The following is a 25,632-nucleotide window of genomic DNA, read 5'->3' on the forward strand; positions in this document are numbered from 1 at the left end:
TAGAGCTAGGTTGACTCAAGGACGGTCTACTGACTTGAACCCGGATGTAAACTCCAAACTTTCGGGTCAGCAGTCTAGCTCTTTAACACTCCGTCCCATTTAACAACATTTTACTAACATGTATTAAGATACATGTAATCATATATATTTATGTATATATATATATATATATATATATATATATATATATATATATATATATATATATATATATATATATATATAGGCCTATATGTTGAAAGTGAGTAGTACCTGGAGGGCAGGTTGACCTCTGAGATGTCCCCCAGCACCCTAGCATCATTGAGACGCACCAGGCCACACAAGGTCGTCTTGAGGTCCTCGACCTCGGCCACCATGACGTTGGCCACCTCACTGCCCTTGGCGATCTTCCTCAGGAACCTGTCGTTGGTGATCTGGAACCGGGAAGCAGAACATAGTGACCCAGATGTAAGGCACCAACACTATAAGAGTTGCTCTACAAGTCACGTGACCCACAGGTCAGCACTCACACAGTAACACACACCGACAATGACAACATTAGTGACATTAACCCGTCACAACACTGACATCAACATGACTTATTGTTGTGACACCTGTCTGTCTGTGCCAACACAAGACACAACTATCATCAAGAACATCTGACACCTGTTGTCGAGATTAAAATAAATGTGTGTCTGACTTGTACCGAAACCTTTCCGGACCCTGACATTTTGTTACGTCTTCTTCCAAACAATGGCAACAATTATTTTATATTGAAATAATTTCAAGATTTTAATACGTAATGGGGGGGGGGGGTTGTGGTGATTGATCAGGCTATAATGTGCTTAGATTGTCATCTGTCCTTTTCACCTCTCACTACAGCTGCGTGACGCCACTATTTTATGACGCCAAAACTCTTATTTCTTTTTATACTACTGGGACATTATTATTGTATGACTCCAAGACCTTATCACTCTATGATCGTGTGACTCCATGACCTTATGACTCAATGCCCTTTACGATTCCATGACCTTATAACTCGAGAACCTCATGACTCCATAACCATAGACTCCATAACCTTATGACTCCATTACCGTGTGACTGTATGACTTTATGAATCCATAACCTTGTGACTGTAGGACCTTATGACTCCATAACCTTATGACTCCATGACCTTGTGACTGTAGGACCTATGACTCCATGACCTTATGACTCCATGACCTTGTGACTGTAGGACCTATGACTCCATGACCTTATGACTCCATGACCTTATGACTCCATGACCTTATGACTCCATAACCTTATTACTCCATGACCTTGTGACTGTATGACCTTATGACTCCATGACTTTATGACTCCATGACCTTATTACTCCATGACCTTGTGACTGTATGACCTTATGACTCCATGACTTTATGGCTGCATGTCGACATGACGCCTGACTCCGACCCCACCTGTTTAACCCCAACCCCTACACAGAGCCGTGAGTTGAGCCAACATTACAACGCCAAGGTGAAGGTCACACTCTCGCGGGAAATCGCACGGGAAAGGCACGCTGGTTAATCAACAGATGGACTGTAGGAGGGATAACTCGGGCTGGATCAGGACAATAACCGCCAGTTGTTGCCCGTGAAATATTCACTGGCTGTCGCTATTATAGCTTTCAAAGAGAGCACAGCAATACATCAGGAGGCTGTGATTGGCAGTCTACAGCTTAGTCCTACAATGTCATGAAATGTCAATGTCATTCAATGTCAATGTCATGTCGTGTCATGTCGTGTCATGTCATGTGACTTTCAGCCGTCACTAAACATCAGACTGAACATCATTAATTAAAAATGTAGCTAGCCTTTAATTACTGGCAGGGGCCGTGCGAAACGGGATATTTTATTTTAAAATGGTGACGTAGGCCTACGTGTCATAAACAACACACTCCACACGATAGTGTGTGTGTGGTGTGTGTGGAGGTTTGTGTGGGTTTGTGTGTGTAGTGTGTGTTCTAATGTATTTTTTAGTATATGCGTTTTTGTGTATTTTTTGAATGTTTTTTTTTTCCTGTTAGTGCGCGTTGTGTGTATTTGTATGTGGTTATCGTGTGTTTTTGTTTGTTTTGTTTTGTTTGTGTTTGCTTATTAATAGGTTGATTATGTGTTTTAGTTTGAGTGAGTGTTTGACTGTGTGGTTTGTGTATTTCTGTGTTGTGCTTATTTGTGTGTGTTGTGTATCAGTAAAATTGTTTTATTATGTTTGTGCAGATGCTAAGTATATACGTGTAGTGTTTTATTGTGCAAGCCTCTCTAACATTTTATTCTGAGTACTTTAATACAACACCATGTATGTATGTCAACTGTTCCCATGAGTTTTAGCCTAGCTCAAACTACGTATGTTTTATTTATCTTAGTATTGGAATATGTTGGAACGTGCATGTGAGGACTGTGTGGGGGCGAGGGGTATGTGTGTCGGGTACGGGTGTGAGTGGCATCTGTGGGAATTTAGTACTGAAAACATTTTGTCAACGTGGCCACAAAATTGTGTAAAGGTTAGAGGTCACCTCCCCTGAGGCTGTCTAATTGTTTTATTTATAGTATACAGCATACTGCAAATGTTACTGGGGCGTTGACGTGTAATTGTACACCAGACTGACGAATGTCAGGCAAAAACCATAATGTCATGCTTATTCTAACACACCAGGTCCAATACATTTATAAATATTTAATCAATCCATGTCCGGTAAGTCTGGAAATATTCTAATAAACCAGGTCCAATTACTCTATTTTAGTAAACCAGGACCAGTAACTATGGATCTTTTAGAAAATCAGGTCCGGTAACTATATACATATTTTACTAAATCAGGTACGGTAACTCTAAAGATTTTAGTAAATCCGGTAACTTTTTTGGTTTTAGTAACAGGTAACCCTATAGGTTTTAGTAGATCAGGTCCGGTAACGCTATAGGATAGTTAGTAAATCAGGTAAGTAGATTTTATTAAATCAGGTCCGGTAACTCTATAAATATTATTAAATCAGGGTCCGGTAACTCTAAGGATTTTATTAAATCAATTCCGGTAACTCTATAGATTTTATTAAATCAGGTCCGGTAACTACATAGATTTTATTAAATCAGGTCCGGTAACTCTATGCTTACCTTCTTTGAAGCCTCGTCATCAAGGGAGCTGAGGCTGACCTCGCTGTTCTCACTGTCAAAGGCCGCCTCACTGCTGATGCTGATAGCACTGGCCACAGTACTCATCTCTCCTGCCACTGGGGGTGGACAGAGGTGGACATATATAGCACATACACGGGGGACATATAGGTCACATACAACAGTGGACATATAGGTCACATAAAGAGGTGACATATATGTCACATACAGGGGGGACATATATGTCACATACAGAGGGGACATATAGATCACATACATAGTGGAAATAAAAAAAAATGACATATATATGTAGATAACAGATGTGAATTATATGCAGTTTTCTTATTATTATTATTCGTTCTTAATTGTTTTTTTAGAGTTGGTAGTGATAGAGCCTTATCTGCCAGAGGGTTTAAACTCGAAGCTTTTTCGAATTTATCAACCATGAGCTTTGCCAACTCGACCACGCCTCCAACACAATTAAGTATGCGTGTCAACTGGTTTTGCGCCATTAAGGTCATTGACTCCGATTTCAGCCTGCTTTTCATTTTGGATTTGCTTCCATAGCCTTTGTCCAACCAAGAACAAACTACTAGGCAGAAGTTGTTGAGTTGTCTCTCCTAGAAGAGTGGCTAACGAGCCTCATCTGCCCGAGGGTTCGAACTCGAGACTTTTCGGTTTAGCAACTATGAGCTTTACCGACTCGACCACGCCGACCCCTTATGCAGTCAATACACGGGCAAAAAATATAGAGTGGTCACGTAGAGAGACAATATATAAAGTGGACAAATAGACACAAGTATACATAGGCAGGAACCTATTAGCAAAGTGGACAAATAGACATAAGTATACATAGGCAGGGACCTATTAGCAAAGTGGACAAATAGACATAAGTAGACAGAGACAATGACATATTAACAAAGTGGACAAATCGATCCTTGGGCAAATACTAGACTGTGAACAGAACGTTGGTTGGATAAATGTTATGTCATTCAGTGAATGTGGGATAGGCTGGCCATTGACATATGGCAAGCTACATGGCCATAAATTTCGCCAACTACAGGACCAAACAGTTGGCCAACTATAGGACCAAACAGTTGGCCAACTATAGGACCAAACAGTTGGCCAACTATAGGACCAAACAGTTGGCCAACTATAGGACCAAACAGTTGACCAACTATAGGACCAAACAGTTGGCCAACTATAGGACAAAACAGTTGGCCAACTATAGGACCAAACAGTTGGCCAACTATAGGACCAAACAGTTGGCCAACTATAGGACCAAACAGTTGGCCAACTATAGGACCAAACAGTTGGCCAACTTTGCCAGTGATGTGGTGGATCACACACCATCATAAATCTACTCACACTAAAAGGGAAGTCTATCATAGCAAGATCTACGCCAATCAAAATACATAAATACATCCATTCATTCTTCAAAAATATCTTAACCACCTAGCCTCACCCTCATCCCTTCCAGCCTTCACCCACCTCCACACCCCTATACTCACAACCCTCATCCAGCAATCCTAACCCCCCCCCCCCCCCCCACCCACTCCACAATCCATGGATGAGTACCTGAATTCGTTATTTCCACCAGACTGATGAAAACAAGTTATTTTGATTTCCATCTCAATTTTTGCTCTCTAGTCTAGCGGTCTCACGTGACTAAACAAACAAAGATTTGAACAAACAGCGCGACCCTCCCCTGTGTTCGCTGTTTGTTGTTGTTGTTGTTTTTTATCTCTTTGTTCTAACTTTGTCAGCCTCATTTTGTTTTAATCTCACTTAATGAGGTAGTGATGAGGTATTGATGAGGTGAGGTGTTGACGAGTTTACAGTTGTGGCAAACTACATGTCAACAACTTGGCCGATTGTTTCTAAATGTATGCCGATTGTTACAACATGCATATTGATACAACATTCTAATCTGGAGGCTGATTGTTTCTAATTGTAGGCCGATTTTTAAAGTCAGTCTTTTTTAGTAAAAGTTGGCTGGTTGTTCCTATAAATATACGTTTAGATCAATTGTTACTATAATTAGGCAGGTTGTAACCACATGTAAACATACACGTATATTGATACAACATGCTGATAAGAGGCCGATTGATATAAAATGAAGCATTCTGTCTCTTATTGTAGAACGATTCATACATTGTATGAACATACAGATAGATGTTGATTAATCATTTGTTACGCAGTTGTTACTAGATCTGAACGAATTACGTAGGCCACATCATGTAAACGTACAGAAAGGATATAAATAAATTAAAACCGCGTTTGCTAATAATATTATTATATATGTCTAAATAATATCCATCCCACCAATAACGTATGACGTCAGCATGGTAAAATACATCGATTTGGTGTATTTTGTCATTATGTATGATGTATTATGTCATTAATATGTAGTGCCGGTGGGCTAATTAGTTTATACAAATTTTGATCCAACTCGACTTTACAAGATTACCTCAATATTGGGAAGTAATCTTTATATTATATTGTCCTGCAGCGAGAATTCAGGGTAGGTTGACGTTATCAGATCAGGTTATAATGCAAGGAGGAGAGGGGACTTTAGAGGTGTGATATGAATATAAAACTGTTGCTTATATACATATATACCTATATACAAAATTCATGTACATATTGATATTCATATATATATACATACATATACACGTGTAAGCATACTCATATATAGGCCTAAATAGAACATTTATATATATATATATATATATATATATATATATATATATATATATATATATATATATATATATATATTTATATATATATTTATATATATATTTATATATATATACTGTATACAAGTATATGATGTAGATATGTATACCTGGAAAATATGTTGTTTGTATATATATATATATATGCTACCCCACGCTAACCCCCCCTCCCCCCACAATAGCCCCAACACTCCCCCTCCCCCCCACATTATTAAAACACCCACGTTGTAAACGACACCCCCGGCTTGTGAGGCCGTCTGTAGCGAGGTGCGGGCTGGCGCTGATGTAGCCTGCTGCTGTAGTTGTTGATATTGTTGCTGGCAGTGTCTCGCTACAACACTCGCTACAACACTCGCAACAGTGAGCAGCACACAGCCATGCTGCGGAGTGTGATTAACGAGGCGAATATCAGATAGTGGTTAATTCAGTGCTGAAGTAGAAAATCAGGTGAGTTGATCTAGTCACATTATCATGAATATATATATATATATATATATATATATATATATATATATATATATATATATATATATATATAAGAACAATCTACGTTTTATACGTTTAAATACGAGAATTCGAGTACTTAAGTAAACAAATTCCACGCGCTATCAATAGTAACAAATAGTATAGTTGAAGTTAGGCCTTTAAGTTACAGAATATTTCATGCGAAGCTGTATTCACCGGCCACAGCTGTGCAGTTTTAGTACAGTTTCAGCTGGTAATGTTATACTGCTAAATGAAAGAGATAAATACAACCAATGCTACCTGTATATTAGGCCGCTAGTTAGTGATAGCCGTCCAATACAGATGGGAGGGTTATTATTTTAGTTCACTTTAACAGAGGCGGAGAATGTCCGGTTTAAAATGTATTTTCACTTTATAAAACTATTCAAAAGTCTCTCTCTCTCTCTCTCTCTATATATATATATACTAGCGTACCCGTCCCCCGCGCGTTGCCGCGGGGATAGAATAAAGTCTGACGAAATATATTAGAAGGATATCACCAATGCATTACCAATCATATGTTCTTACACGCGTCACCTTGTTTTCTAAAACTGTGTTATTTAAATGCCTGCGCTTGGATAATAATTATCGGGACACGGGTTTTCCTACACTACCGCATGAAAACCTTGAGTGTATATTAATCACTCACCGAAATAATTAGTTAGAACACACTTCGGTGACCACCCATATGTCAGGGACGTAGAGGGGCGCTCTCAGGAGCCCCCCCCCCCCACCTCCCGATTACACTACCGCAGAGGCGCAGCGTAAGGCCCCTGGCTCCTTAAAACTAACAGGCGCCATCGTGCTCATAGGATAACCCAGCGTGCCAAATAGCATCCTGTAAACAATGATGCAGATTTCGTCATTCGCTAAAGTGACACAAATGAACAGGATTTTTTTCTTTAACACATACAAAAATTATTTGACGTGTTTTCAACATCAGTTTGTCTGATGCAATATGCTAGCGTTACTAATGGTCTATTATTAGATGCTCGGTCTCAATTTCGGCCTGGATCGTCTAATAATAGATGCTTATTGCATCATTCGCAAAGTGACGAAACTCTACAGTAGGTTCCTCATATTCAAACCGTTATTTTTTCATCTTTCGCAAGGTGACGAAACTGTACAGGGTTTCCTCGCGTTACAAAGTTATTTTTAGAAGCCTGTTGTAGTTTTAGCGCTGAATATAGTAGTACCCCTTACTCGCTATGCAGGACGCTCGATTAACGGATGTCAAGTGCCAACTTAGTCGCTCTAAAACTCGGCGCCAAACCGTGTATTGACGAAAGTTGTACCCTATATGGAGCCGCCCGTAAGAAACTTTAGTTGTTTTTTTTTCGCAGAAATATTATCGGGAGTATTCTCATCTAGATCTTCTACTCCCTAAAGTTTCATGGCACTCGGATGAACCGCATCCGAGTTTTATATTTTATATACCGTGTATAGAGAAAAAAAATCGCTCACCCCCCCCCCCCCCCAGTGGTGCGCCGCCCTTGCAATATAAAACAATATTTTTTGCAGAACCCTACCATTGAGTGATCTAATCATCTCCCCAAAGTTTCATGGTACACGGATGAACGGTGTGAAAACGAAATTTTATAAACCGTATATAGAGAAAAATCGCAGCCGCCCGTGGCGCCGCCCTTGCGAAATTAATAAAGGTTTTTTTTACAGAACCCTTCCCTGAATTGTTCTAATCAACTCCCCCAAAGTCTCATGGCTATCGGATAACGGTGTCACACCAAAATCGACTTATTTTTATAAACCGTATATAGAGAAAAATCGCACCCTCCCGTGGCGCCGTCCTTGCGAAATTAAAAATGATTGTTTACAGAACCCTTCCCTAGAGTTTTATAATGAACTCCCCAAAGTCTCATGCCTATCGGATAAACGGTGTCACTGCAATTCACTTCTATTATTTTTATATACCGTAAAAAGAGAAAAATTGGACCCTCCCCTGGCGCCGCCCTTGCGAAATTAAAAATTATTTTTTTACAGAACCCTTCCCTGAATTGTTCTAATCATCTCCCTCAAAGTCTCATGGCTATCGGATAACGGTGTCACACCAAAATCGACTCTTATTTTTATATACCGTATATAGAGAAAAATCGCACCCTGCCGTGGCGCCGCCCTTGCAAAATTAAAAATGATTTTTACAGAACCCTTTCCTAGAGTTTTATAATGAACTCCCCAAAGTTTCATGGCGATCGTGTGAACGGTGTCACCTCAATTCACTTTTATTATTTTTATATACCGCATAAAGAGAAAAAAACAAATCGCGCCCTGCCGGGGCGCCACCCCTGCAAATTTGAAAATGTTTTTAGCGCAGAAATCTCCCCAGTTATATTCTCTACATGTTCCCAAAGTTTCATGGCGATCGTGTGAACGGTGTCACCGCAATTCACTATTATTTTTTTATATACGTATTAGAGAGAAAAATCGCACCCTCCTGTGGCGCCGCCCTTGCGAAATTAAATATGATTTTTTTACAGAACCCTTTCCTAGAGGGTTATAATGAACTCCCCAAAGTTCATGCCTATCGGATGAACAGTGTGAAATCAAAATAGACTTTTATTTTTATATACCGTATATAGAGAAAAAACAAATCGCGCCCTGCCGGGGCGCCACCCCTGCGAATTTGAAATTTTTTTTTTCGCAGAAACCTCCCCAGGAATATTCTCAACAACTTCCCAAAGTTTCACGGCGATGTGATGAGAGGTGTAGTAATGCATAAAGGACAGACAAACAAACAAACACACACACATACATTGCTTTTTATATATATAGATATATATATATATATATGTATATATATATATATATATATATATATATATATATATATATATATATATATATATATATATATATATATGGTATATATATATATATATATATGGTATATATATATATGGTATATATATATATATATATATATATATATATATATATATATATATATATATATATATATATATATATATATATATATACCATATAGTCAATATATTCCACAAGAACCCAGGGTGTGTGCCTCGCTTTGTCACGTGAAAACTATATACAAACAATACCCTATTTGCCCTTCTAACAATTAGCTAATGCCTCATACAAGGGAGACAATTAGCTAATTCCTTCTCTAGTACCCATTAAACCGTGCGTGCCATTTAGACAGGCAGTCTATGCAGAGTCTAAACGCTACCCAGAGATGAATCATGTGCTGCTAAACACAATAAACTGCACCTTCCACTAGAAACTCAGCACACATTATATTTCCATCCCAAATTGATTTCTTAACCTGGCGAGAGGAATATCTTAGTTATCGCCCCTGTGATCGCTCTCAATGTTACAGGTAGGGTATCTCGCTCCAGATTTAATGACTTGTGAGCCTGCAGGTTTTTTTATTTTAATTAGACAAAAAATATTTGTCGTGTGTTATCAACGCTAGTGTGTCTACACGGCGCGTGTCTTACACACTAGGCTGAAGGGGGGGGTCGATTCTATATCTACTGGTGTGATACTGTGCATTGTGGTCTGTCCATATTTGTTTAGCACAACGTGGTTTAGCTGCATCAAAACGGCATGATGGTAATTAACTGTGGGGCTTTCAGCCTTGAACTTTCTAAAAATAGGTCGCGGAGTGCGGAGTGGTGATGTATTACAGTATCGTGCAAAGGTCAGATATAATACGGCAGAAACTGAGTATGTTGGGTAACATATGCACGATGTTGCCGGTTTTGTGTTGAAGGAAGGGAGGGGATGGTGGTGTAGCGTAATAGAGGAGGGTCGGCAGTTGGGATAGTGACGTCACTGTAATGGGCAGTGGGGAAATTGACGTCACAAAGATTAAGTGACAATTAGACTGCCGGCTATCTGGCAGTTAAATTAAATCCAGAATATTCTTTATCTATTTCAACAGCGTTCTTTAAGAGTATCTATTATATATATATATATATATATATATATATATATATATATATATATATATATATATATATATATATATATATATATATATAAGCAAATTGTGTCCCTTATAAAAAGAATTACGCAATTGTCTCCCTTGGAGAGGAATTAGCTAATTGTCTCCCATATATATTTAGGCTATGTTTGAGTAACACAGTATTCCTATGAGACCTAACTAACAAATCCAAACTACCCAACATTCAATTAGCCATGGTCCCCAGTACAGCGACGGACCGTTCAATTCCCATAAATTTGAGTGTGAGAAGAGGCTGTCACGTAACTCGGGGGTGGGGTGGGGGTACTGGGTCAGTATACCAACAGGACCCTGAACCCTGTGTATGGTCGGGGTTACCGTTATTGCTGGTGATAAGAAAGACCAAATAAAGCCCGGGGTGAATTGATTTCTTGCATACGTCATCCAATCGTCTGCTAGCCAGCTGGATATTGAAACAGCTGCTGTTCCCGGCTGTTCCCGGCTGTTTCTGCTCAGAGTGGAGTCAGGCAAGTGTGAAATGTGTTGTTGTGTTGTACTCACGCCGACAGATGGAGCTTCTGTGTTACATGCAGTCATGCTATGCCAAGCACATGTAAGGCTTTTTGTCTTCCCGTCAGCTCTGTTCATGTTTTTCTAGCTCGTGTTCACGTTTTCCTCTAAACATATGCTCATGTTTTCCTGTCAGGATATGTTCATGTTCCATGATACAGGTTATGCATCGTTTCGTAACACTATCTTCACATTGACTGTAGAAAATAAGGTCCGTTCTGATTTTGAATTCACATCTTTTGTTATAATGAATGAAACCACCGTGGTTGATCTAGTGAGTGGTAGTTCACAGCAGTTTAAAACTGGGTTCCCGTAGTTTCAGTGGTGTCAGGATATTCGTGAGAAAGGCCGTTTTTTTTCTCGTCAAATGTGTACAGAGTTTAAGGGACAGATTGTGTATACTAAATGTGTACTGGCGCCAAGGTGTGTGTATGTATACACTTGTTAACTAGATATGGGTATCACGTGATGGTTAAATAACGTCATGGTCCATCGGATTTCTGAGAAGCGTAAAACGGCAAAGGTTGTTTTGTTTTTTTTTTTGTTTTGTTTTTTTACAATTAACCCCAACACTCTAGTAACAAAATATTACAAAAGCCAGCTCTCCCCACCCCTAAGACACACACACACACACGTAAAGTGTGTGACGTCCATTAATCATGACGCCCTTATTGAGCTCTGTTAAACAGGCCTACGCGTGTAAGATTGTAAAACTAATCTTTGAGTCGAGGTGAGTAAAATTAACTAATCAACAAAACAGGCTGAGTAGTGAGTGGGGGGGGGGGGGGGGGGGCGTTCAAGATGAATTGTGTAAGTGTGCGAGAGGTAGGTGGGGTGCCTGCCACACGACATGGGTGAACACGACGTGTGCGGGCATGTGGGTGTGGTGTTTGCCACACGATACATCAGACGTGTGGACATATATATTTTTGTCAAGACGACAGGCCCCTGTTGAATACCAGCTGACGTAAATGGGGAGAAATTAGCTGATGTCAGCAGATGAAACACCGCGAAGAAAATATCTATTTGACCAGTGTCCGCCGCCTACCCCGGAAATTTAAATCCGCCCCCCCCCCCCCCCCACCACCACCCTGCTTCGCCAACTCTTTGTATCAGAAATCACGAATGATCCATGTACCAGCTATGTGACGTGTCACTAATGACCCCACCATCTATGTGACGTGTCACTAATGACCCTAGCATCCATGTGACGTACCAATAACGGTCATACCATGTATACGTCATCACTAATGACCCTAGCATATATGTGACATATAATTACTGTCCCTAATAAAATCGCATCAGAACGGCCCTATTATGTATGTGACGTCTCCCTAAGAGCCCACCCATCTCTCTGTAAAGCTCTACCCTATAGCTAGCATGCTAATGTCAACAATACGAGGTGCCCAATCGATTGAATGCAGGAAAAATGTGTTTGTCTTGGTTTTACGTCAACACGAAGTTTGAATTGATTGAAATCCCTGCCAAATATCAAGTGGGGTTTGCAAACCTGTTTGATATAATGTGGCTTTAAACACGTCACTTTTGTAGCGTTTGAAGTTTTTCTTAAACGTAGCTAGGTGTGATTTGTTTATACTTCAGAATTTGAATTTTTTATCTATGACGTCATTGAATTTCGCGTACAATTTGTTTCAGGATGCTGAACATAGGGTCCACCCAGGGGGAGCCGCCCCGGGGGGTGTACACGCTGGAGACGTGCCTGGAGGAGATGCTGAACAAGTCGCGCCACACCCACCAGCCTCACTGCCCGCCGGAGTGGGAGCAGTACTCGAAGCTGTGTTGGGGACCGGCTCCTGCAGATTCCAGAGTCGCCCTCCCCTGTCCTGATGACGGGTTCCTGAACCCCAGGCAGTTGGCCTACCGCACGTGCACCCATGATGCCAAGTGGTATGTCAACTTGACATTTGATGACAAGCCGTACACCGACTTCTCCGAGTGCTTGATCCCTGAGACGTCGACATTCGAGGAAGATTTAAGAAAACTTGTGGGGGAGAAGATAATGCTGGTACTGAAGGCGTTGGACGCGTCAGAGCATCTTCGGCTGACGCTGCACATCATCTCTGTGGTGATGTTGGTCGTCACCGTCATCACCAGCGTCATCATGGCCATTAAGTCCAAGGAACGCCGCACGGAACCGTACAGATTCGTGTCTTTTATATTCGGTGCCGCGGCTCTTCTCCTGAACAACGGCATCACGCTGTCCAGCAGCGCTGTGAACAATGTCTGGCACCAATCGCGGTGCCGGACAGCCAAGTACCTGGTCATCTTCAGCAGCATCATCTTATACCAAAGCTTGTTCGGTTACATCTACCTGTCTATCGCTACTTTGATGGACTACGTCCTTAAACCTGTTAAAGTTAGGTTAGTCGTGTTGGGGGCGTTTATTCTAGCCGTAGTTCTGGTTAGCGCAGAGGTCAGCATAGAGATTAACCTTTACTCTAACCAGTTCTGTGGGTTCGGCACGCTCCAGACTTCCTACCACTGGATCACCACCGGCTTCAAGCTGCTGCTCATCCTCTCCATCATCTGCCTCGACATCGTCGCTGTCTTCGGATCATTCTATCTCAAGCTGCCTCACCTCAGCGGCGTCACGGAGCTCCGACTCCTACGTCAGCAGAGCGTCAGCGCCATGGTGGTGACGCTGTACAACACCATCCGCGAGGTGTTGCTGATCATGGTGTACGGTGTGGCCTACCTCAGCTACTTCGACTCGCCCATAGAGCTCTACGTTCGCATCTTCTCCATCGTCAACGCGGCTCAGGGCATCATCTACTCGCTATTCATGTGTTTTATAGACCTGGAGCTGTGGTACTTCCTCCCCTGTATCCACCCCCAGCAATCCACCGCCACCAACAACGCTACCAGCTATCTCTTCATGTCCGCAGAGCATGCGCAAATCACGGAGAAAAACAAGTTCAGCAAGAACCAAAGGGAGTTAAGCGATGAAGATATTATTGACGTGGATTATCTGCACTCGCGAGCAAACAAGACGGAATCGAGGCCGAAAATTTACGAGACCCGTGTGGTGTTTGGACCAATCAGTTGACGGTAGAAACATCATGCACACATCACATACATCATGCACACATCACATGCATCATGCACAAATCACTAACATCATACAGACATGACTAAAATCATACACACATTACAAAATAGAATGTGTTGTATCATTTGACGATAGACTAAAACTTACAGACATCCCAAAACAGCGGACATAATAATTATTTTAACGCTACAAACCTATAGACATCATATATCGCCATATATCAAAAAGATAAACAAAATGCTGACATCATACTGACGCCATAGACATAACGACACAGCCCCCGTCAAACAAGCATAACGAACATAACGAAAACATGACATGGATGTATACAACTAACACCACGTGACTAAAGTCCCATCAACATCCAGGGCAGCATGACCTACCTGACGGACTGGCCTTGAGATCGCCATCTTTCCGCTTCTGGTTTTTCTTCTTGTCTTCTGGCCTGCCCTTCTCGTGGCGGTGGCGGTGGCGCTTCAGACACAGCGCCCTCAGGTGGCGCCTCAGTAGGGGGGTCAAGGTCCCGTTGGCGGTCCAGGCGTCCAGCAGCTGGTCTGAGGACATAAAGGTCACGTGTAGCATCTGCATTACGTCACACATTACGTCACACGTTACGTCACAGTGGCCATGCAGATTAGAACGTGCATGCAAGAAATTCTTGACATTTCAGGCGTGAGTTGTCGTCATTGTGATAAATGAACACGACTGATTAAAAGCTTTGAGCATACGTGAGCTGTAGATACGGGACAGTTTATTTTTGCAGAAATTATTTGAAAAATGTTAAGAAAGTATTAGCTGGGGGGAAAATATCCTTTAAGTAGGTAAAGATAAATGTAGATTTAAAAACGATGCATGTTCTTTACGAATGTTTTAATCATGTGACATCTGAGAATGTTGTTTCTTACTGCATTATTAGGCCCTCTAAATTATATTAAACGTAATTGTATGTATGCAACAAACTACCGACCAACCCTATATAAACTACCAAACTACTGACCAACCCTATGTATACAACCAAACTACTGACCAACCCTATATAAACTACCAAAGTACTGACCAACCCTATGTATACAACAAACTACTGATCAACCCTATGTATACAACAAACTACTGATCAACCCTATGTATACAACAAACTACCGACCAACCCTATATAAACTATCAAACTACTGACCAACCCTATGTATACAACCAAACTACTGACCAACACGATGTATACAATAAACTACCGACCAACCCTATGTAAAGAACCAAAGTACTGACCTATGACCTGGGATATAGAGTAACACTCCAAGTCCTTGATGAAGACTCCCTCTAGAATCTGTTTCCTCATCTCCATCAGGAAGTGCATGTTGAGGGAGGCCACATGAGGTTTGGACCACCTCTTTCCTCCCGCCTCCACCTTCTCCTCGTACTTGACCCACCTGAGGAGGATCAAAATACATCTGAGTTATAGATGACCCACCTGTGGGGTACCACACACCTGTGTCTATCTTACCCACCTGTGGGGGGACCACACACCTGTGTCTATCTTACCCACCTGTGGGGTACCACACACCTGAGTTCTAACTGACCCACCTGTGGGGTACCACACACCTGTGTCTATCTTACCCACCTGTGGGGTACCACACACCTGAGTTCTAACTGACCCACCTGTGGGGTACCACACACCTGTGTCTATCTTACCCACCTGTGGGGTACCACACACCTGAGTTCTCACTGACCCACCTGTGGGGTACCACACACCTGAGTTCTAACTGACCCACCTGTGGGGGACCCACCTGTTCGGGGACCAGCCACGCCTCAGTTCTCCTATATGCAACATGCTGATACAGCATACAACACTCATCATATAACAAAAACCACCATCCTACATACAGCATGCTGCACCAAGAGACAGTCGCTATGTAAACAAATGCGCGAACATTAATCACGTTTGTTTAGTTCCGTGTTTTACTGCAAGCTTTGATCTTCTAATGAATGATGTATAATGTAGTTGTTACCAAATAAAAATAATAATCTAATGGCTGCTACCAGCAACATAGTACACTGTACGTAGGGGGGGGGGGGAGACTTTGTTTCAAACGGAAAATGTTTTCCATAATAAATGTACAATGTGCGGGTGGGGGGGGGGCAGAGATGCGAGTTAACCGTAAAAATTTAATAGCATGTTATCGTTACTTTGTACTGGCGAATCTTTAAAAAGAAGTCATTATGTCATTTGATAACACAGGGTGGGTGGATCAAACTTAACGTAACATCAGTAGTTGGACGAAGGGGGGACGGGGGACGGGTCACACTTTATCTAACTCCAGCGGTGGGTGTGTGGGTCAGACGTTATATGACTTCTGGCGTGTGTGGGTCTCTATATAAAATGTGTCATGGGTGGGGTAGACTTCAGACAACATTTCTGTGGGCCAGACGTCTAGTCAGCAAACAACTTGTCACTGGTCTACAACAATATTGACTAGACATATAGCATGGTCCATATTGACTCGACGTGTATCATGGTCCATATCGATTGGACATGATCCATATCGATTAGACATGTTTGGTTGCGTGGATTGTGTACCATGTGAAAGCACATTTCATAATTTCAAATTTCTATACTTCACATCACTTCTAGTGTGTGAGGCCTGGTGAGCCTAGTCTTACAGTTGTTTGTATGCTCTTGTTTTGTTACGGTCACATTCTAATCCTTGTTTTTAAATAACTTATTTATTGATATATTCTATGTCACTTTTTTCGACTGTTTATGTTGAATAAACTTTTGCTTTAACTAAAGATACTGCTAACTACCTTTATTTAATAAGAATTAACATATACTGCTTAAAACACTTATTTAATGTTTTTGCATAGCTTTTAACGACCAAAGAATTATTATAAATGAACTACTGAATCAAAAAATTATTGTCAGGAAAGTTTTGCTCATGGCTGGTCGCGCCAACAACATGGTTTAGTTTTATTGTGGAATAAAATAAAGCTAAAAATTGTATTGATTTTTTTTTTATTTTACTGATTGGAGATCGCTAACTCGTGACACTAAAGATGTCTGGTCTGAGATAATATAATTATACTTTATTAATATGTATTGACGAGTGTTTACAGTTGACAAGCCACTCCCTCCATTCAGTCCTCCCCCCCCTCTGCTCCACCTTACCTGGCCCACCCCCTCCATTCAGTCCTCCCCCCCCCCCTCTGCTCCACCTTACCTGGCCCACTCCCTCCATTCATACCTCCACTGCTCCACCTTACCTGGCCCACTCCCTCCATTCATACCTCCACTGCTCCACCTTACCTGGCCCACTCCCTCCATTCAGTCCTCCCTCCCCCCCCCCTCTGCTCCACCTTACCTGGCCCACTCCCTCCATTCATACCTCCACTGCTCCACCTTACCTGGCCCACTCCCTCCATTCATACCTCCACTGCTCCACCTTACCTGGCCCACTCCCTCCATTCATACCTCCACTGCTCCACCTTACCTGGCCCACCCCCTCCATTCAGTCCTCCCCCCCCCCCCTCTGCTCCACCTTACCTGGCCCACTCCCTCCATTCATACCTCCACTGCTCCACCTTACCTGGCCCACTCCCTCCATTCAGTCCTCCCTCCCCCCCCTCTGCTCCACCTTACCTGGCCCACTCCCTCCATTCATACCTCCACTGCTCCACCTTACCTGGCCCACTCCCTCCATTCAGTCCTCCCTCCCCCCCCCCCCTCTGCTCCACCTTACCTGGCCCACCCCCTCCATTCAGTCCTCCCCCCCCCCTCTGCTCCACCTTACCTGGCCCACTCCCTCCATTCATACCTCCACTGCTCCACCTTACCTGGCCCACTCCCTCCATTCAGTCCTCCCTCCCCCCCCCCTCTGCTCCACCTTACCTGGCCCACTCCCTCCATTCATACCTCCACTGCTCCACCTTACCTGGCCCACTCCCTCCATTCAGTCCTCCCTCCCCCCCCCTCTGCTCCACCTTACCTGGCCCACTCCCTCCATTCATACCTCCACTGCTCCACCTTACCTGGCCCACTCCCTCCATTCATACCTCCACTGCTCCACCTTACCTGGCCCACTCCCTCCATTCAGTCCTCCCTCCCCCCCCCCTCTGCTCCATCTTACCTGGCCCACTCCCTCCATTCATACCTCCACTGCTCCACCTTACCTGGCCCACTCCCTCCATTCAGTCCTCCCTCCCCCCCCCCCCCCTCTGCTCCACCTTACCTGGCCCACTCCCTCCATTCATACCTCCACTGCTCCACCTTACCTGGCCCACTCCCTCCATTCAGTCCTCCCCCCCCCTCTGCTCCACCTTACCTGGCCCACTCCCTCCATTCATACCTCCACTGCTCCACCTTACCTGGCCCACTCCCTCCATTCATACCTCCACTGCTCCACCTTACCTGGCCCACCCCCTCCATTCAGTCCTCCCTCCCCCCCCCCCCCTCTGCTCCACCTTACCTGGCCCACTCCCTCCATTCATACCTCCACTGCTCCACCTTACCTGGCCCACTCCCTCCATTCAGTCCTCCCTCCCCCCCCCTCTGCTCCACCTTACCTGGCCCACTCCCTCCATTCATACCTCCACTGCTCCACCTTACCTGGCCCACTCCCTCCATTCAGTCCTCCCTCCCCCCCCTCTGCTCCACCTTACCTGGCCCACTCCCTCCATTCATACCTCCACTGCTCCACCTTACCTGGCCCACCCCCTCCATTCAAAGTCCTCCCCCCTCCCCTCTGCTCCACCTTACCTGGCCCACTCCCTCCATTCATACCTCCACTGCTCCACCTTACCTGGCCCACTCCCTCCATTCATACCTCCACTGCTCCACCTTACCTGGCCCACTCCCTCCATTCATACCTCCACTGCTCCACCTTACCTGGCCCACTCCCTCCATTCATACCTCCACTGCTCCACCTTACCTGGCCCACTCCCTCCATTCAAAGTCCTCCCCTCTCTGGGCCAGCACGTCCATCTCAACGAACAGCTGTTTTGTTTTGTGCTTGGGGTCCCTCACTTTGTTGATCAGGGTCTGCACTCTGTCTGCGGGGTCGTACTCCACGTCACCAAAAGCAAAATAACTGTCACCTGGACAAAGAGAACGTAAAATTTACTTGGTTGTCTCCCTTATACTGCTAGAAGATGCGCTAGGGGATGCTACTCCAATAATTTGAATGTTTACTTTTCTTTTTCCGTGAAATAATATAAAATAATAAAAGTTTGTTCGATATTAATCTCATATATTTTACCTTTACTGTTTATTGTTAAAAGTGTATGAAATGTGTTTGTGAATATATCATATATTATTTTCTCAAGGAAATTTTGCTTGTAACCCATCGTACAAATACCCTTCCATTTTCACAGTCTAGCAGCTTTAAATAGGAAGTCTAATCCTTTTAAACAATAATGCGACACTTGTAAGGACCAACTGTTCATGAAATTATTGCTTCTTTGAAATAAAAATTAAAAATTTGGGTATTTTTTACACGACGTCATGCATCATCTAATATTTAATACGAGCTGACCCGCTGCGTATCATACGCCGCTATTTGGTTGTTTTTTTTTCTACTTTTCAGTAATTCATAATTTGTGAATTCGACAGTACCAATGCTGCCACTGAAAATATTTGCTTAAAAACACCAACCCCCCTCCTCCTCACGTGAAAGCAGCCTCCTCTTGGTTACCTCCTCTAAGTTTAAAATCGTTTCAAACTAAATTATCTGCCCCTAATAGCCGTCACCAAACCCGTCTCTATGATTGTAAAATGTAAACAGCGTGAGCACAGCTCACCAGATCATGTGGGGGTGGGGTGGGGGTGGTAGTGATAGTGATAGAGATAGAAAGAGAGGGGACTGCAAGGAGGCGCTTGCAGCTTGTTTTCTAACTGATCCCAGAAGAGAATTATATATATAGATTCTTCCTTTATCCCAAATTTATCTCAGCTCTAAAATATCAATATATATAGATATATATCAAGACCCCCATCAACCCACCAAACCGAAAAAATAAGATTCCCCTTTGTTGTACGTATTTTCTTCTCTCCACAGAACATTAAATTACCATTTAATTACACTTTTGCATTTTCAGGTTTAAAACATTAAGTTGAAAATTTATATTATGTATAAAATTTTTTTTTTTTAATTGCTTCTTTTAAATGCATATGAGCCAGGGGTCTGCAACCTACGGCTCGCGAGCCGCATGCGACTCCCTTGATGTTCAATATGTGAATCTCCTGTTCCATAATGATTATATTATTCTAATATAAAAACTCAAAAAATATTATACTGTAAAAACAAAAACAACTTTGAACAAAATAAATAACGAGAATAGACCCACAACTGTGCTGTGGCCAGCCCAGTGGCAATAGTTCCATGCTATCCACTACCGAAATGCACATAAAAATGTTAGTGGCTCTTTAAAAAGTGGGAAATTTTTTGGATTATAACTTTTTGCTTTTCCGTCTCAAAGGGTTGCCAACCCCTGATAATAGCAAAAAGTGTACGTATCATTACGTATCATCAGAATTAAATTAAAAAGGATCCTGTTAAATAGAAGCGACTTAGCAACCAAATCCTCTTGGCATGGAGATCTTGTTACAATGAAAAATAGAAGAAATGAATAAAGAAACAAAGAGACGAATAAGATTTTGATCAAAACAAATGGTATGATAAGAAGAGGTTATAAGACGAACGTTGTCCTATCCGCCTTGAATGAATGAAACAGCTTTTTAAAAAACATAAAAGTTGAATTGGCTGAATCAAAGAAAACTTTTAGAAGTAAAAAAAGTGGTGATTTTGTTTTTAAAGTTTGTTTTCTTAACTTCAAACACATTAGAGGCGTGTTTTATTGCCAGGGTTGAATCCATAGAGCAGCTTATTTGTTATTTTCATTAACAGACGTTTGAGAACAAATGTTCCCTTAAGCTTGAAGGACAGCTTGTGAACATCATTATTGTTTTCATTTTTTTAGAATTTTTTTTAATTAAAACATTCGATTTTAAATTAATATAAATTTAATATGTCGCATAATGCGACATTTGTTTATACAATCCCGTGTAATAACCTGCTTCACTCCTATCTTTCATACCATCTTGTACAACATGTTCACACGTATCAACACACCATCAGTTCCATCTTTCCTACCATCTAGTTCATTTACAACATGTTCAAAAGTATCAACCTACCATCAGTTCCATCCTTGCTACCATCAACACACGGTCGGTCTCTCTTGAGTGGTGAGCGGACATTCAGATACAAGGAAGAGGAATTTTTCCGGATGAACTGTGTCGGTACTTCAAGGGTCACTGTAAAGGAGAGGAGACTCCATGCATTCAAGTGTACTAGTTCCCTGAACCTTGAACTAACTATACAATAGTTCCCTGACCCGTGAACTAACTATACAATAGTTCCCTGACCCGTGAACTAACTATACAATAGTTACCTGACCCGTGAACTAACTATACAATAGTTCCCTGACATGTGAACTAACTATACAATAGTTCCCTGACCCGTGAACTAACTATACAATAGTTCTATAGTTTCCTGACCCGTGAACTAACTATACAATAGTTCCCTGACTCGTGAACTAACTATAATAGTTCAAGGACCTGTAAACTACCAACCATGTTGACTAAGATGACGGCTAGTTACAATTAGACTAAAACAAACTAAAAGCTTACATGTAGGTGAGGTCCCATTAGCTGGCGGGGCCCCGTGTTTGTCGGGGCCCCCGCTAGACTCGTCATTACTGGACATCGTTTTGCGAGACAGTTAGGCCTTGCACTGTGGAAGATAAAGTCATGACTTAGACTAAAAGATAATCATGACTTAGACTCTATAAGATAAAGTCATGATTTAGACTAAAAGATAATCATGACTTAGACTAAAAGATAATCATGACTTAGACTCTAGAAGATAAAGTCATGACTTAGACTGAAAGATAATCATGACTTAGACTCTAGAAGATAAAGTCATGACTTAGACACTAGAAGATGAAGTCATGACATTATGGCATACAAAATCAGTCATAGATTTGGCAGAAGTCAAACCAATGTAACTTAATTCCAAAACTACCAGAAACAAAATGTTTAGTTTAAATTACTAGCACACCGTGGAATGACAAATCTACTACCAAAGAAAGATGACGGTTTTATTATAAGTGTATGACAAAATATTTTCATATGCGGAATTTTCTTTTGAAATCAATATTGGAGTGTTTGTGTACAGACAGTCAGCAGTCTGCAACCCATATGTGGCATACACATAAATACCACATATAAACATATTGATAAACAATTGGTTTAACATCACCATTAAACGTTTTTCGAGGAATCTCCTACAGGCGAAATGGTCTTAAAATATGCAGCGTTGCGGGAATGTGATATCAAATTACCAAATTTTGAGGGTTTTTTAGGAATAGGAAAAAAAAGCCAAGTACAACTTTCGGTTACCGGAAATCGTACAAAAATATATAGAATAGGATGGTATATTAATAAATGAAATGGTGTCTACCTAACATATGTCAAACACACAGACAGACGGACAGACGGACAGGGTTGTGTAAAAAGTCGAGATGTGTCAAATCTTTATTTTAGATGTATATTTTTTTCTGTGTGTTTTTTTCACGAATACTATACTCCGTATACGAGAAAGTAAAATTCATTGTTAAAAAATCACCACTGAAATTTCGTTTATAATTAGTATAGATGATGACACTTTAAAAATAAGGGATTATTAAATTAAAATTATGCGAAACTTCTTGATAAAAATGTATTAGACCCATGTAGAAAAAAAGAGCATCAATGGTCTTATTAAAATCCTACGAAAAATTAGTAATTTGTTTTTACAGCAAATCACCACTGAATATTAATCTGAAAAAATCGCCTGTAAATAATTCGCGTACCAAATCGTCATTGAAACACTAGACTAGCAACTACATCAAATCACATATTATGTGTACACTTCCCCCACCCCATGATGTGAGTTACGTAATGTCACGTGGTTTAAGTACAGCCTCAGATACAGAGAAAGAAGATAATGCCCGCCTTTAGACATAAGCCTGTTTTAATGCTGTAATTAGGGTTTGGTTTCATTAGGGTTTGGTTTCATTAGGGTTTGGTTTCATTAGGGTTTGGTTTCATTAGGGTTTGGTTTCATTAGGGTTTGGTTTCATTAGGGTTTGGTTTCATTAGAGGCCACATTCTGACCTGTATATCGCGCGACTGTATACACCAGCTAGTAATTTAATTATCTTGATACAGGTAATTTTAGGGATTTTTAATTTGTACAGGTAATCTTAGTTTTTGCTTTTAATTTGTACAGGTAATCCTAGGGTTTTTACGGTCAACTGAGACTTTATCCGAAACTTATGGGATTTCTTCGGGTACTGAGTTTTTGTTCACATTAGCACAGAATTACTTGCATGTTAGATCTACAGTATATTTTCTCGTGAAAGCGTTTATTTAAACGTTTACCAAAACAAGTATGTAAACTTATTTCCGTACTCTAGTTAGAATTAATCACAATTTTGAAAAAAAAAAATTTTAAGTGATAACTCTAATTTGCACTATACAAATTAATTTACGTGAAAACCCGCTACGTATTTTTTTTTATAAATTGCATACTAATCCATTAATTATCACTACCATTAATCTTCTAAGTATTATACAAACTAATCCACAAAATAGCTTATTGTTTAAAGTCATATTAATCCATCTGTATGCACGAAAACTCGCAATGGTTATATCCATTGAATGTCAAACGATCAATATAACTAATTTTCTACAAGATAACTACACTCGTAAGTACCTAAACTATAAACCACACGTACAAACCAATCAAGAAAAAACGTCATCTACAAACCCTAATCTAATCCAAGAAATCTTACGTCAGGTCGTGATTCGCTTGACTGTCTGAATGTTAACGGCAGATCTGTGGGGGGGTTATAACATGTAAGCTGCTGACCCTCTTACACAATCTGGTTATTTTGTTACGCAACTTTTTTTTTTAAACACTGGCTTTTTTTTAGAAGAGTTGGGTTTTTTGTGGGGGAAAAGAAGACGGGAGGTTTGAGGGAGGGGGGGGGGGGGGGGGGACATGGTCGTATTTCGGTTTCACATTTCGTTGAAACGGGACGGTTGAAAGAACAATGACGTTTGTGTGTGGTCAAACGTTTTTGTGGGGGTCGTGTTCACAGGTTGTTTGGTACAAAACCGAGTCTCGTCTATAGTAGTAAGGTCAGCTCGCGCGTGTCCATTGTCACTGACATGCACACTGTCACATTGTCAGTGTCACAACTGTCATTTCGGGATCCTGCTACATAGTTTACATCTGTCTTTCTCTTGTGGTGGTTTAATCGCATAAAGACACGGACTACATTAGAACAGACCTGTAGCACATCTTCTAGAGCTCTATTCTTAGAGGTGAGTTCAATTTACTTTGGTCAACACGCCTGAGAAATGACTCACTATAAAAGTCTTAAGGATCTTACAACATAGGCTGCTTGACGCTAATCACAATATGGACAATACTATTGGTGCTGAAAGGTGCTAGTTTATCTCTTGTAAGCTGCTAGTTTATCTATTGTAAGCTGCTAGTTTATCTATTGTAAGCTGCTGATTTATCTATTTTAAGCTGCTGATTTATCTATTGTAAGCTGCTAATTTATCTATTGTAAGCTGCTAGTTTATCTATTGTAAGCTGCTAATGTATCTATTGCAAGCTGCTAATTTTCTATTGGACGTTGCTAATTTATCTATTGTTAGCTGCTAGTCTATCTATTGTAAGCTGCTAGTTTATCTATTGTAAGCTGCTAGTTTATCTATTGGATGTTGCTAATTTATCTATTGTTAGCTGTTAGTTTATCTATTGGACGTTGCTAATTTATCTATTGTTAGCTGCTAATTTATCTATTGGACGTTGCTAATTTATCTATTGTTAGCTGCTAATTTATCTATTGTTAGCTGCTAATGTATCTATTGTAAGCTGCTAATTTATCTATTGGACGTTGCTAATTTATCTATTGTAAGCTGCTAGTTTATCTATTGGACGTTGCTAATTTATCTATTGTTAGCTGCTAATTTATCTATTGTTAGCTGCTAATTTATCTATTGGACGTTGCTAATTTATCTATTGTAAGCTGCTAGTTTATCTATTGGACGTTGCTAATTTATCTATTGTTAGCTGCTAATTTATCTATTGGACATTGCTAATTTATCTATTGTTAGCTGCTAATTTATCTATTGGACGTTGCTAATTTATCTATTGTTATCTGCTAGTCTATCTATTGTAAGCTGCTAATTTATCTATTGTTAGCTGCTAGTCTATCTATTGTAAGCTGCTAATTTATCTATTGGACGTTGCTAATTTATCTATTGTAAGCTGCTAATTTATCTATTGGACGTTGCTAATTTATCTATTGTTAGCTGCTAATTTATCTATTGGACGTTGCTAATTTATCTATTGTAAGCTGCTAGTTTATCTATTGGACGTTGCTAATTTATCTATTGTTATCTGCTAGTCTATCTATTGTAAGCTGCTAATTTATCTATTGTTAGCTGCTAATTTATCTATTGGACGTTGCTAATTTATCTATTGTAAGCTGCTAGTTTATCTATTGGACGTTGCTAATTTATCTATTGTTATCTGCTAGTCTATCTATTGTAAGCTGCTAATTTATCTATTGTTAGCTGC

The 25,632-nt window shown here is 41.0% G+C and overlaps 2 protein-coding genes across 2 annotated transcripts in view; one reads left to right on the plus strand and one right to left on the minus strand.

Annotated features, from left to right (window-relative positions):
• The window catches only part of LOC131952610 (electrogenic sodium bicarbonate cotransporter 1), a 48,827-nt gene that overhangs the window by 21,218 nt on the left and 1,977 nt on the right, over positions 1-25,632 (minus strand). Inside the window, exons 2-8 of the mRNA XM_059315357.1 lie at positions 21,621-21,723; positions 21,126-21,245; positions 18,865-19,030; positions 15,209-15,369; positions 14,329-14,499; positions 3,124-3,239; positions 253-413 (exon numbers count right to left, since the gene is read on the minus strand). Coding sequence (XP_059171340.1) covers positions 253-413; positions 3,124-3,239; positions 14,329-14,499; positions 15,209-15,369; positions 18,865-19,030; positions 21,126-21,245; positions 21,621-21,696 — 971 coding nt within the window. The 5' untranslated portion in view covers positions 21,697-21,723. The remainder of the gene's footprint in view (positions 1-252; positions 414-3,123; positions 3,240-14,328; positions 14,500-15,208; positions 15,370-18,864; positions 19,031-21,125; positions 21,246-21,620; positions 21,724-25,632) is intronic.
• LOC131952603 (uncharacterized) lies at positions 6,297-14,335 on the plus strand. Its single transcript, XM_059315348.1, has 2 exons — positions 6,297-6,311; positions 12,532-14,335. The coding sequence occupies exon 2, from the start codon at positions 12,533-12,535 to the stop codon at positions 13,940-13,942; it is 1,410 nt and encodes a 469-aa protein (XP_059171331.1). The 5' UTR covers positions 6,297-6,311; position 12,532; the 3' UTR covers positions 13,943-14,335.

This window comes from Physella acuta, unplaced genomic scaffold, assembly GCF_028476545.2.
Source record: "Physella acuta isolate Inbredline_101_S28 unplaced genomic scaffold, ASM2847654v3 ptg000880l, whole genome shotgun sequence".
NCBI lineage: Eukaryota > Metazoa > Mollusca > Gastropoda > Physidae > Physella > Physella acuta.

Bases quoted from the DNA above. Each gene is read 5' to 3' on its own strand.
- LOC131952603 (XM_059315348.1), top strand. From the start codon at position 12,533: ATGCTGAACATAGGGTCCACCCAGGGGGAGCCGCCCCGGGGGGTGTAC.